At 42.2% G+C, this 15,257-nt stretch overlaps 1 protein-coding gene across 1 annotated transcript; it reads left to right on the top strand.

The window, feature by feature from the left end:
* The first annotated feature begins 1,620 nt into the window (after positions 1–1,620).
* LOC114882407 lies at positions 1,621–2,841 on the top strand. The gene has a single exon (XM_029199296.2). It carries the CDS (start codon positions 1,621–1,623, stop codon positions 2,839–2,841), a length of 1,221 nt encoding a protein of 406 aa, XP_029055129.2.
* Positions 2,842–15,257: the final 12,416 nt, after the last annotated feature.

The raw sequence follows: 15,257 nt of genomic DNA, 5'->3' as shown, positions 1-15,257 counted from the left end.
TGATATTGTTATTACACGTATATTACATATCTAGTGTAGATATAGGAATAATGATATTGTACTTAAATGCATCTTAGATTATATCTAATGTAGATATAGTAATGATGATATTGTTATTAAATGTGCAACACATATCTAATGTAGATATAGTAATAATGACACTGTTATCAAATGTATATTACGTATCTAATGTAGATATAGTAGTGATGATATTGTTATTAAATGTGCAATACATATCTAATGTAGATATCTTAATAATGATACTGTTTGGAATCGGAATTATCGACCGATAATTGCTTTCAGCTAATAGTTCTAAAATTACCGCTATGTTAGGCGCTCGCTCTTCTGCCGTTTCCACCACCGCTCTCTCTGTCCACACTGGATTTCTTACTAAGAGCTACGTGCTCGTCACTTATTAAAAGGAAATAGAAGAGTAAAGATCGCGAAAATATCAAAGCAAAGAGAGAGACATACGGGTGCCGACACTGAAGAACGAGTTGCTAAATTAATCTGGAAACTAAACGTCTAAAACCTAAACTGACTTTATTTTGTGACTCTGTGAACAAACTGAGCATTACAATCAAAAACCTGGAAGCTTCAGTCACCCCGATAGCTATTAATAATCTCAACTTCGAACATTGGTCCTTCGAGCCGGATTCATCCGCCTAAAAATCGAGGTGAGTGAAGCCTTTACAATAATCTAATTACAACAATTAATTACAATCGGCTTAAACTAATTGGAATAACGGCTAAAATTAACGGTTTTCCTTGACCGGGCGCGCGGAGATAAACACCTGGCATAAACTCGTCGTTCACCTGTGTATATTTTTTGCCCTGAAACAATGGAGAATTTCGTTACAAAGCAGCTCGATTTGTTCAAACGTATTTCATCAGCGGTGGAAAGTATGAAAAAGCTGGGTGCAGCTAAAATAACCAAAGGAGTGGTTACATCTCGCTTGGAGCTCTTGGAAAAAAACTGGAATACATTTTCCAAGACGCACCATCAACTCCTTGACGCGTTCGCAGCAACCGAAAAGGACAGTCCGTATTTCAAAAAGGACTACACGGGCGCGGGCGAAGAGGCGTACGTTCAACAAAAGGCAATATTACTGGACCTACTGGAGGAAAAGCTAGCCGAGAACTCTGCAGGTAAGACCGAATCATCTCAGGGAACTTCAACGTTCCGGTCTTTACCTAAAATCACGTTGCCTAGCTTTTCCGGTGACTACAATAGCTCGTCGAACTTTCGCGATCTATTTCAATCTTTAATTATTGATAATGCCTCTCTCTCTCTCTCGTCGAAAAGCTATATGATTTAAAAACAAACTTATCCGGTGAGCCAGCACTCTTACTTCAAAATATACCGGGTACCGGTGATAACTTTGAACGGGTTTGGAACTCAATTACGCAACGCTATCAAAACTTACGAGTCCTGATTCACTCTCAACTGGCATCTTTAACGGTCAGCCGATGAAAAGAGAATCGTCGCGAAATCTGAAGGAACTTCTTAACGGCACAACGGACGCAGTCCAAGCTCTGGAGGCCTTGAAGCGACCAGTCCAACACTGGGATGACTAGCTCGTCTTCATAACCGCCGATAAACTGGATTCCAAAACAAGAATGGAATGGGAAACAGCCATTGGATCAACATCAGATCCTCCAACGTTTGCACAATTAACGACGTTTTTCACCTCAAGACTGCGAGCCCTGGAAACTGTGGAAGGAGCATCCAGTTCATCAGCATCGACTACGAACATAATCGAAGCTCCGAAGCAAGGGAAGCGGACGTCCGTCAACTCCACGCGTCGTGTCAAGGCGCACGCGACGCACACCGCTGGAGAAGGAGCTCGAAAGTGCCTTATTTGCCAAAAGGACTACTTTATTCTCTTTTGCCCGACCTTCAAAAGGATGAATCCGCGGGATAGAAAGCAACTGGTAACAGAAAAGCGATTGTGTTATAATTGCTTGGCACCACACTCTTCACAAGCTTGTAAATCAACTAAAGGTTGCCAAGTTTGCGTTGGTAAGCATCATACCTCCCTTCATTCTACTTTTGAACAATCTTCTGCTGCTCGCTCTTCTCTTTCCAAACAGGTGCCAGACTCGAGTCGCGAGACGATCGACGATCCGCAACAGGAGCCATCCGCTTCAGTTTCTGAAAAGGTTACACATTACACAATGACTTCCTGCTCCGTAACCTGCGCTGTATCGGTCATACTTGCTACCGCGGAACTAATGCTAGAGTCCGACCAGGAAAGGAGAGCGGTAGTGAGAGCTTTGATCGATCCTTGCTCAGAGGTTTCTTTGATGGAGGAAAGCGTGGCTCAGATTCTAAATCTAAAGCGGGTACCTGAGAAAATTCCGATTATTGGCGTCGGAAAGACGCAAACTTACACGAATGGTAGGGTCTCTCTTCGTATATTTTCTCGTTTGGACCAAACTATATCTTATCGCCTCACGGCATACGTTCTTCCTAAACTACCATCCTACCAAGCGGCGAAATCTTCGTGTCCTTCCGTACTAGATCATTTGGAGGGACTAGAACTGGCCGACCCTGACTTTCTATCTTCGAGACATATTGATCTGATTTTAGGAGCGGATATCTACGCTCAGATAATAAGAGCGGGTCTAAAACCACCTAACGGTCCTGTCGCTCAAGCCACCTCACTTGGGTGGATTTTAACTGGGCCGTTAAGGCAAACTCACAACTTAAATAACAATACTAATCTACCTATCTCGTTGCAGTGTTCCATGCGAGAATCAGATCTGGTTGAAACGCTTACTCGCTTTTGGAAAATCGAGGAAATTCCCGCAAAATCTAATCCGTTAACCGAGGATTAAAAAATGTGTGAGGATCACTTTGTAAAAACGCATAGGCGAGACAAATCTGAAAGGTATGTCGTTTGTTTACCTTTTAAATCTTCGCCTTCGGAATTAGGCGAAAGCAAGGGGGCAGCAAGCGCTCTTCTCTCAAAACTTGAAAAACGCTTTCAACGCGACGTCGATCTTCAAAAGGCCTATGGCGATTTCTTGTCCGAATACGAAGACCTCGGTCACATGGAGCGCGTCTCTGAACCGATAAAAAATCAACAATTAGGTTATTATCTGCCGCATCACGGCGTGCTACGTGAATCGAGTTCAACTACAAAACTGAGAGTAGTCTTTAATGCAACATTTAAAACTTCAACGGGTGTTTCCTTAAACGACCCGGTACACACAGGTCCTAACCTTCTTCCCGAAATCTTTTCTATACTATTGAAATGGCGCAAGCACGCCATAGCGTTCTCTGCGGACGTTGAAAAAATGTAACGTCAAATTCGGGTTGATGAGAAAGACTGTGATTACCAAAGAATCGTTTGGAGAAGCAACGCAAATCAACCTGTAACAAGCTACCGTCTTTTAACTGTAACTTGCGGGACAGCGTGCGCTCCATATCTCGCGATTCGCACGCTAAAACAACTGAGCAGGGACGAAGACGAGGCATATCCATTGGCAGCTCAATACCTCCGAAATGACGTTTACGTTGATGACGTAATTTCGGGGTCAGATAATCTGGAAGAGGCCAGTCAGCTCCAGCAACAATTAATCGAGTTGTTGAGGGCGGGCGGCTTCAAACTGGGGAAATGAACATCGAACAATTCAGAACTCTTAAGCAAGCTGCCAGCGGATTACGTCACCTCCTCTTCTGACCGGTCATGTAACTTCGATAGTGTCTCATCACTTCTGGGTTTAAAATGGAACACTGCTTCAGATTGTTTTTTGTTTTCCACTCGGCCACGGTCAGATACTCAATTTGTTACTAAACGAATGGTATTTAGCGAGATAGCGGGTCTCTACGACCCATTGGTCTTTTAGCTCCGGTGGTCACTAAGGCCAAAATCTTCATGCAATCGTTATGGCTTTTGAACTTAAACTGGGATGATCCGCTTTCGGATCAACTACAAACATTCTGGATAAATTTCCATGCGGGACTGAACGCTCTCTCCTCTCTTAGAATACCTCGCTGGATTTCGGTAACGCAAATAGGAAATATTTATGAACTTTACGGGTTTGCCGACGCTTCTGAGAAGGCTTACGCAGCCGTTATCTATATACGAGTAATTCCGGGAAGCCCTGAATCCGACCTACGTGTCAATCTAATCGTGGCAAAAACGCGAGTCGCTCCCCTAAAGCAAGTTTCGCTGCCACGACTTGAGTTGTGCGCAGCTACACTACTGGTTCGCTTAGTAAAAACTGTAAAAACTACTTTGGACTTACCCAAATGCTCGCTTCATCTTCGGTCGGATTCTTCCATTGTTCTTAGCTGGCTGCAACAGCATCCTTCTAAATGGAAGACCTTCGTCGCCAAACGGGTATCCGAAATTCGAACTACTCTGCCCGCAATAACTTGGCGGCACATACGTTCCGCCGAGAACCCGGCAGACGTTGCGTCTCGCGGAATATCTGGGGAAAAAATAGCTTCATGTAAACTCTGGTGGGAAGGACCCCCTTTTCTTACTCCACGAGATCACAATCTGGATAAATACCTTCTAAAAAATCTGGTTACGGATCAGGAAGCTCGGGTAGTAAGGTCGTCCTACGCGATCGTTTCTGGTACTTCTTTTCTGGAAGAATTCATAAGTAGATATTCATGAATGCAAAAACTTTGTAAAATCACAAGCTGGTGCTTACGCTTTCGCAAACGGGAAGCGGACGAAAAAAACGCCGCTTGAAAATCGAAACATTCTAAGTGCACGCGAAATTCACAACGCACGACTTACCTTAATTCGCGGCGTCCAAGCAATCTCGTTTTCCACGGAAAAAGCTCTTCTCGAACAGTCTGCTTCTCTCTCTCGCGGACCTCTCGTCCGACTTAACCCCTTCGTCGACGAAAACGGACTTCTTCGAGTCGGCGGACGGTTAAAACACTCGTTACTGGGTTTTCAAGAAAAACATCCAATTATTCTGCTAATTAAAGGTCACTTCGTAACTTTACTAATACGCGAAGCTCACGAAAAAACACTTCATGGCGGAGTACAACTTACCCTAGCAGTTCTTCGTCAACGATACTGGATTTTGGCTGGTCGACGCTGAGTACGCACTTACATTCACTCGTGTAGCACTTGCTGGCGATGGCTCGCGAAAACTACGCAGCAACAAATGGCTGATCTCCCCACCACTCGCGTACGACCGACTAGGCCATTCACAAATACCGGCGTCGATTACGCTGGGCCTTTCCTCACAAAAACTAGTACTGGACGAGGACACCACACTTGCAAAGCCGATGTCGCTGTCTTTGTCTGTCTTTCCACTCGAGCAATTCACTTAGAACTAGTATTGGATTATACGACTGACCTTTTTTTTGCAGCTTATCGATGCTTTGTATCTCGACGAGGAATGTGTTTTATCCTTACTAGCGATCAAGACACGAATTTCGTCGGTGCCGATCGAGAACTGCGTCGTCTCTTTTCCGCCGCGAAATTTGATTGGAAAAAACTGGCTAGCTTCTTAGCACTGGACGGAACGACATGGAAGTTCAACCCTCCGGCCGCCCCTCACTTCGGCGGCATTTGGGAGGCAGCGGTGAAATCCATGAAATTTCATCTTAGGCGAGTGGTGGGGGAGACACCTCTCAGGTTTGAGGAAATGTCCACCGTTCTGGCCCAAATCGAGGCTTGTTTAAACTCTCGCCCCCTGGCGCCCTTAGGAACTGACCCTGATTGCAATGAATTTTTAACGCCAGGTCACTTTCTAGTAGGTGCTCCGCTTTCAGCCGTGCCTGAGCCGTCACTTATCGACGAGAAACCTGCACGATTAACACGCTAGCAGTTACTACAACAGATGCGCGATCACTTCTGGAAACGACGGGCGACATGTGTCTGGTTACGTCGGAAGCTACTCCACCTACCAAATGGCCAATTGGACGAATAACTAAGACGTACCCCGGCAATGACAACAGGGTTCGAGTCGTCTTGGTCAAAACACCGTTCGCGACAATGAAGCGAGCGGTTACTAAACTCTGTCTCTTCCCGGCAACGCAGACAGAGAACTAAACTTCTACTACACTGGCTTCACAACATAGACCGTTCGTCGAGTAGACGAACGCGGGCGGAATGTTAGGAATCGGAATTATTGGCCGATAATTGCTTTCAGTTGATAGTTCTAAAAATACCGCTATGTAAGGCGCTCGCTCTTCCGCTGTCCCCGCCACCGCTCTCTCTCTCTCTCTCTCTCGACACTGGATTTCTTACGAAGAGCTACGTGCTCTTCACTTATTAGAAAAGAACAGACGAGTAAACCAAGATAACCCCTCCCACCTCGAGATAACCCCTAACCCTTTCCTCACCTTACCCCCTTCTCCTTTCCCACCGGTGTCGGGCCGATGGAGGCGACGGATACGATCGACTAGGACTACCCCAGCTGGAGCTTCGAGGCCGGCGACAGACATCACAACCCTTCCCAAGAAAGGGAGCAATGCGGGACTTCGAAAAACCAAACGAAGCAGCCTAGACGATGGCGAAAACGCCCACCCGGAGCCATCTGTCGCCGAGCCCGAAGACCTCAGCCCACACCCGTCGCCATAGGACATCCGCCAGCCCCATCGACCCCGATCACCGGTAAATCGAAGATCGATAATCGATCTATCCCGTTGCCGGAAGAGGCCCCCATCCAAGTCCCATCCCCTCACCAAAATTATCCCGCTAGGGCATTGAGCCCTAGGCTATAATAGCGAGCGAATACGAATAGCGATTTGGAGATTTATAGAGAGTTGATTGAGAAGTGATAGAGGCGAATTGTGTTTGAGTGCGAGAGAGTGCGAGGCGTTTGGTAAGTCCCCTTAATTACTATAATTGTAAGGAGTGAGTACCGGCAACGGCAACCTTCGCCCGCGTGTCTTCACATCCGCGTATTGTACTGACCATCCAAAATTTCTACGTTTTGCGAAACCCTCTTGTCCGACCATTATTACTCCCGTCTACAGCAATCCTCCTACGCGTAACGTACACGAGCTTTCCTGTGAACCTTTTTCCCACCCTGAGATTTTTCCCTACCCCTGACAGTCCTCCACTCCGTACTCCCCCGCGAAGTATTGTACGGACGTAAGTGCCCGAGACTCATCCCCTGTAATTACCTTTAACACCCCCTTTTCCTTTTTCGATTTTGATTGCCACAGTGAGCGGCTGGCGCCCAACGATTGTAACGAGTTTGTAAAATAGCGTGAAGATTTTAGAAAATACAGAGTTTGTAACTTAAGTAAAGAGTATACAGTGTGTCCCACGTAACTGGAAACACCCCAATATTTCCTAAACTATTAAAGATACAGGAAATTGCTTTGGTGGTCATTGCATGGTAAGTGGAGCAACATCTTGATGTAGACAAATTTTTTTTTGCATCATTATTTTCAAAAATATAATGGCAAAGTTTGGTTTTTTAAATGGAACTATATATTTTTCTTTCGATCATTTGATAGTGCTTTTGAAATCGAATTCATTAAGCTTGCATGTATAAACTTGATTTTCATTTGTTTACGAGATATTGCGCTAACAAATTTGGAGATTTTTCACGGGAGAAATTCCCTTCAGTGGAAAATATCAGCAGGGATCCTGTTCGCGCGTCAAGTGCCACGTGTTAAGCAGGACCGCTTGAAATGGATACCACAGGCGGCCAGTGGGACGGCAGGCCCATACTTTAGACAATATTTCTTCCACATAGATGCTACGTTTACAACATCAGAAAAAATACCTCACATTTAAAGGTCATTGAACTCATGGATTTTGTACAAGGGAAAGTAAAAAAGGATGAATGGATTTACTTTTTAAAAATATTTTAATTACGACTTTCTCCTTTTACGTGCCCTCCGTTATTTAATAAGCAATTTTCTATGCGGTTTAAAAATTCATTGCTTAAGCTTTCCACCACATCTGTCGGTATATTTCTGCATGTATTTTCAATGCGCTCTTTTGATGTGGTAATATTATTTACGGGAGTTTCAGATACTACTTGTTTGAAGAATCCCCATAATAAAAGTCACATGCCGAAAAATCTGGTGATCTTGGAGGCCAAGGAACGCCGACGCCGGGAGTTAGGGTCTTCTTAGTAGAGGAAAAGTTTTTAATTTTGCGCCGCCTCCGAAAACTTTCAAATGTATTTCGTATTGTATTTAACGATTAAGTAGATATTATTAATAGTTATGGAATATTGGTATAAATGAAATAGAAATTATTTTACACTTTTTAGTGCATTATGAAGTCGGATTTGTTTTATTTCACACTTTTTAGTGGAACCAGTAATATTTGTAGAATAGTGTAAGGTGATTTTGGCTTGCTGTTGTTTAGCTAATAACCATAAACCGAAAAAAAATTGACCGAATTAAAATGGTTAATAAACAACAAATTTCATAAATCTTTGCAAGTGGGATCATCGCGGATATACAGGCTGTCACGCGACTACCTCGACAGCCGAAGAGGGATGATTGCTAAGGTGATTCTAAACAACCTTTCCCTTTGCCAAAATGGCAACCCACCTACGCGACCTACGCGCAAAATCTATTCCTTCATGTTACTCTGCAAGGAGTGTATCATTCGCGATGAAACTTACGTATTACGTATTTTGCGATAAAAGTCGTTAGGAATGAAAAAATACAACAATTTTTTTGCGGAACCAATCGAAAGACCTACTTTAGAAGATCCAAAAGGTTTCGTTCCGATTAGTTCATCCGTTTCGGTATAATCGACGAACATACATTTAGAAAAAAAAGTCATTAGGAATGAAAAAACGCAAAATATTTTTTTTACAGGACCAATGGGGAGTTATACTCTATAAGACGCAAAAAGTTTCGTTCCGATTGGTCCATCCGTCTCGGCGTAATCGGTGAACATACATAAAAAAAAAAAAAAACATATACACATCGAATTGAGTATCCTCCTCCTTTTCAAAGTCGGATAAAAATGAACGTACCAACATTCGTGGACATTCAAGGCTTCAAAAGCGATACGAACGAGTTTTTCGTAAAGGAACTTGCTATCTTTCAGAATGGGAATCGTGTACAATGTTTCATCTTTGCGCCACCATTTGCTAAGAAAAAATTGTCGAAAGCAGAATTAAAACAAATAAAATGGTGGACGCAAAATCATCACGGTTTTGAGTGGGATGATGGTACCGTGCCGTATTCACGCCATCAAGAGTGTGTCGCTTCGTGTTTGAAAGATAGTATTCATGGATCTGTATACGTCAAGGGCATTGAGAAAGAAAAATGGCTGAAGAAACTTTATTCTTCAGTCAGTCCAATCAATATAGAGGTTTTGAACAAAGATGACGATCTACCTAATTTGCCAACCAAGAGCCGGCATATTCAGGATGGATGGATGGATAAACATATGGCATGCATCGCGCACAACGGAGGATGTGCTTTGAGAAACGTATCGATATTAAAAGAATGGTGGTTTAAAAAAGGAAGTAGAAAGATGAAGAGCTGTGCATGGAACATTATAACACATAGATGGACCTCCGCCGAAAAGGAAAAATTGTTACATTTGTCTTAAAACACGAAACATTTAATATCATTTATTAATTTTGTTCAGTACTGTAAAATAATAAAATCTATTTAGTAAAAATATACTTTATGCGTCTTAGTGTTGTTTTACCTAGAACGATTGTATGTGTAACGTTTGTGTTTCATATTCCAATGTACGAGATACAAAAGGAATGTTCTTCTATTTCAAAGACATGTGGGAGTAGGGCGAAATCCATGTTTACATGCAGACACGTGTCGATGTGCAATCTGGTACAGATAGAGAGAGCATCGTCGAGACAGACTTTTGGTCACGTTTTGACGGCTTGGTGACGCGGTTAACATGAGGAGAGTAGGGTGAAATCCATGTTTACAGGTAGACACGTGCCGATGTGCAATCTGATATAGATTGAGCGAGCATCGTCGAGTCAGACTTTCGGTCACGTTGTTGCTTGGATGCGTATTTGATGGCCCGCTGACACGGTCACGAATTGCTCTTTCCTTATCAAATTGCATTCCGCGTGCCCGTCACCACCGTCCGCCTCCGCCGCCGCCGCATTGCCGCTGCCGCCCCGCGGAGATAAAAGGGTTAATCGCGGTTAAAGCGCGTTATCGCCGCGGAGAAAAAGGGTTAATCGCGGTTAAAGCTCGTCTATGGCCGCGGTTAAAGCGCGTTCACGACGCGGACAAGCAGCTTTTCCGCAACCTATAAAGAGGCTGAATCATTAAATATATGGTTATTATATAGACGATATGCGTTTCACAAAGCAGCCCCTGTCTATCCTTATTCTCGATTTAGACGAGAGGACAACACGCATGGACGATCGTCGGCGACGACACGGGCCCCTCTTACCGAATACGATACGTGGTATAATTCGCGGTCCATCGAACTGCGGTAAACGAACGCAATAATCAGTCTGATCGAGAGCCCGAACGGTGTGTCACGTCATGTGACGCATTTCTCAGAAACCTTTTCACGATCCAAATCATCGTTTCTCAATTCTGAGTGAGCACTTTATTTGGACCGACATGTTATGAAAATGCTGACAACCCAAATGAATGTAGCTCACCAGAGTTAGCAAATCAACCTCATACCCTCATTACACTATTATAAAATAACGCACCAAATACATTCGCGAGTCTTCAACTTAAGTCAGAGTCCGAGTCTGGATCTCAGTCTTCCGCAGTAAGTATTCGTCCTCAGATTTAAACTACGATCCGCTCGTAAGTCATCGACGCACAGTGGGACAAAACGGCTTTCGACGATCAAAAGTCGATTTTCGTGAATTCGAAAATTGAAAAACTAATTATATACATCGATAAAGAGTAAACTGTAGTTTAACGTAGTGTAATCCGTTTTTTCATATTTCCTTCCGTTTTGCCGTGGTTCGCACTCGAAGTCAGTAGAAATTCGTCAAGACGAAACGCTGATAATATTACCCATAACTTCAATGTACGATTCAAATAAATGTTACTCGGAAAGATAAAATTCAAATGAATTACAAAGTTTACTAGACTAGTATAGATTCTATTCAGTGCATAAAATAAGTAAAATGTTAACAACTTTTTAAATAATAGGATCTGATTGAAACGAAATACATTTAACTAAAATCTCAACTTTGCGTTTGATTTTAAAAAAATGTGCACACTTGTGCAGGACATGATTATTACTGTAGTAAAGAGTGAACCTTCCTCTATCAGAATCAGAAAAAAACGGCTGCCCCAACCTGCCACTGCTCAAAAAAATGGCGATTGAAATAAATTACATCCATCTTGGCCGCTGCGCACGATGATGGAAAAGCAGTACCAGATACGATTATTATCCAGTTAACTGCATTCGACGTGTATATTCGTTATCCAAAACTTTATTTCGGCCTTGCAACATGCCATAATAAATTTTCATAATTGTCGAAACTATTTTCACGAATGATTTGGTATAGATCATAATAAATATAAATAAATATATTATAATAACACATGTCTTGTGATTTTTTAATTATTAAATCCGTTTTTATTATAGTTATTAACAGTTTTGAGTCAAATTTTTGTTAAATGACATAAAATATGTCTAACAAGTTAACGATATTGAACGCGTTATACTTTATATGTGAATATTTTGACACCCTGTAGTTCAATATGATTCATATTGATACAACTTATGTACCATAATGTAGGCAAAAACTTCCCAAAATTTCATTAAAATATTTCCAATAGAATCGAAGTTACAGAATTTTGATCGCCGAAAGCCGTTTTGTCCCACTGTGCGCCGCGCACAGTGCATCCGACTCGAGTACTCGCTTAAATCCGCGAACAATACGCGAAGTACCGTTCGACTCTGCTACGAAGCCCAGAACTTCGACAGAGCAAGACTCCGGTAATTATAACATTAACTAAGACTGTAAAATTAATGAATAAACATACTTGTGATTTGTAAGTGCGTGATCTTCACTACAACCGTCTACCCTACCGTTCCAACATCAGGACAACTCAACATCAATACGTCTGCTAGCCAGGGAAAGGTAAGTGAGAACCTCTACCTAACTAACAGCTTGGATTAAATCATACAAAGTACGCAGAGAACTCGGTGAGAGAGAGAACTCCGCGACGTTACAGTGGTTCCGATACGAATTGAACGCCAACGGCTAACGAATAAAATAGGGTAGATAACTTCAGAATATAAATCTTTGACTGCAACAATTCAAGTCACTTACTTTAAACACAACATTAATTGAAATACTGCTACAAAGCATACAAAAAATCACTTAAACATAAAAGCAAACTCATTTATTCTCTAAACAAATTACAAATAATAAAATGTTCAAATGAATAATCAAAATCCTAAACCAACGGATAACAAAATACTACAGACAAAACAGATTAACAAGAAGCAGGACTCAAGAAAATCCTGAACTTAAGAACATCGTAGAAAACCGTAACTACGCATCAGCCTTCTTACAAAGTCGCAAAACACCCTGTTCACCAACTGAACAGAGAACATTCAATTTCACACCAGAAGCCATAGCTGAAACGTCAAACTCGAATACAGAGTTGGGTGCAATACCCAGTAGAAGGAACATAAAAGATCTAACAATAAACACCAATCAAACTGATAATAGGAAGCAAACGGAAGCTCTTGCATCACCATCACTCCAAGACAATAGACATAAAAACGAAACGACAAACGAGACAATAAACAACAGCTTTAAGCACGATATATCCCTACTAGAAATCGAAGGAATTACGGAACAACCAAGTCTAATAGGAAACCCAGACGAAGATAAAATAATTTTTAACAAAAAAAAAATCCGACTTCGAAATGCACTAAAAAGTATAAAATAATTTCTATTTCATTTATATCTGTATTCCACAGCTGTTAATACAATTTACTTAATCGTTAAATAGGTTTCTAAAAATATTTCAGTTTTCGGAGGCGGCGCAAAATTAAAAATACCCGAACAAACGATGCTGCCAATAACGATTTGATCGCGGTATGGCAAACTTGGTAGTTAATAAGTCGTAAGAGAAAAATTATAGGTCCGGCTGAAAACATTTGTAATTGTAACGATTATATGAGAAATTGGCAGCAGTCCTGATGTACATGCACTATACTGCAGTTCACAAGAGATCATACTTAACTCGCGCCGCTTACCAGGTCTAGAGAGATTTTTAATAACGCGTGTTATTTCCTTCTCCAATTTGCTTCTTATTATACTTTGCGATCATATAAATGGTGGGCAGAAATATATGACGTACGATAACTGAAAACCGGTGATGATATTGTAAAGTTTCACGATGCAATGAAAATTCTATTATTTTCCGGAAAAACATGATGTGAACGCAAAGTAAGAAGCAAGCTGTAGAGGGGAATCACACGCACTATTCAAAATTTCCCTAGACCTACTGAGCTGCACTAGTTAGTGCGGTCACTCGTTAACTGCAGTATAGTTAATTCGCAATGGGTATATTGATTCCCGTTGAATATTGTTTACTTGAAATTATCAAATGGGTCATTTGTCAGTGGTTGCCGACACCTGAACTAGGATCATCCTAGTAGAGGAAAAGTTTTTAATTTTGCGCCGCCTCCGAAAACTTTGAAATATTTTTAGAAACCTATTTAACAATTAAGTAGATTGTATTAATAGCTGTGGAATACAGATATAAATGAAATAGAAATTATTTTATACTTTTTAGTGCATTTCGAAGTCGGATTTTTTTTTTGTTAAAATTATTTTATTTCACACTTTTTAGTGGAATTAGAGAAACGAGCAATATTTGTAGGATGCCTTAAGGTTATATTTCGTTCTTAATGGTTAAGTAAAGATCAAGTACTGGTAGTTGATAAAAATAAAAAAAGCAATAACGAATAGCATGTTTTTAAATCAGTTTAACTCAGTAATTATTTATTATTCTTACTTAATAGAAACATAAATTTACGAAATTGCCCCTTCCCCTTCCCCTTCCGCCCCTACCTCCTATTCCCCTCCCCCCCTTCCTTGACCTCCCCGGTAGCCCCGCATACGCCGGGATCTTCCTGCCGCTACTCCTCTTTCTGCAATGTATAAAAATTGAAATAAGTAAATATGTATTTTTTTTTGTAATTGAAATATTATTATTGTAAATATTTGCCCTTACATAGAACAACAAAGTTGTTCTGATAAGGGCAATATTGTATTCCTCTGTACGAGGCAATAATTCATAGTATAAAAAAGAATCTGTAATACATACTTCGCGGTGACTTCGCCTCCTCCTGCTTAGCATCCACCCCTTGCACCTGGGAGAGGGGCTCCTCACTCGATCGAGGACCTTCTCGTTGCTGAGGGAGGAGCTCCTCCCTCAGTTGCTGCAACTGTTGCTGCTGTTGCTGCTGCAGCTGCTGCTGCAGCAGCTGCATCTGATGCTGCAGCAGCTGCATCTGACGCAGATAGTTTTCTTCCTGCTGCTGCAGCATCAGCTGAATGTCTCTGACTATTTGTTGATCTGATAGAGAAAAAAAAAAGAAATATATATATATTGTGACCCTTTCGGGGGTTCACTCTATAAAATCTCACTAGATTATTAAACTCTATATTCTCCAAATTTGGGGTTACACTCGTTACAATCGTTGGGCGCCAGCCACTCGCGGTGGCAATCAAATTTGGACAAAGGGACAGAATGGGGGTCGTTACAGGGGATGGGACTCGTGGCACTTACGTCCTTACAATCTCGCGGGGGAGTACGCAAGGAGGATTTTCGAGGGTTAGGGAAGATCTCAGGGTGAGGGAGGTTTCTGGAAGTTCGTATACGTTACGCGTAGGAGAATGTTGTGGACGGGAGTAACAGGGGCTGGATAAAAGGGTTCGCAGAATAATATAACGACGGATAACCGGCGCGATACGCGGACACACAAGTTCGCGGTCGAAGATCGCCGTTGCCGAAACTCACAAACTTCTACAATAATATCGGAAGGGCTTACTTGAACTCCACACACAATCGCACTCGCCAAAAATCGTCTCTATAATCGCTCTCAAAATCTCTATATTCGCTTTCTTAGATAGCCAAGGGCTCAATGACGGCTCGTCGTCGCTATCGCGACGACGGGTCCGTCGCGGGATGATTTTTGGGGAGGGGATGGGGAATAGGAAGGGGGCCTTTTCTGGCAACGGAATAGATTGGTTATCGATTGTCGATCTGCCGGTGTTCGGGTTCGATGGGGCTGGCGGATCTCCGGCCGTGGCGGGTGGACTGAGGTCTTCGGGCTCGGCGACAGATGGCTCCGGGTGGACGTTTG

This window comes from Osmia bicornis, unplaced genomic scaffold (genome assembly GCF_907164935.1).
Source record: "Osmia bicornis bicornis unplaced genomic scaffold, iOsmBic2.1, whole genome shotgun sequence".
Lineage (NCBI taxonomy): Eukaryota > Metazoa > Arthropoda > Insecta > Hymenoptera > Megachilidae > Osmia > Osmia bicornis.
Note: the sequence above shows the minus strand (reverse complement) of the source record. Positions and strands in the feature narration are given on the sequence as shown.

Coding starts and splice junctions, on each gene's coding strand:
- LOC114882407 (XM_029199296.2), top strand. CDS start 1,621: ATGGAATGGGAAACAGCCATTGGATCAACATCAGATCCTCCAACGTTT.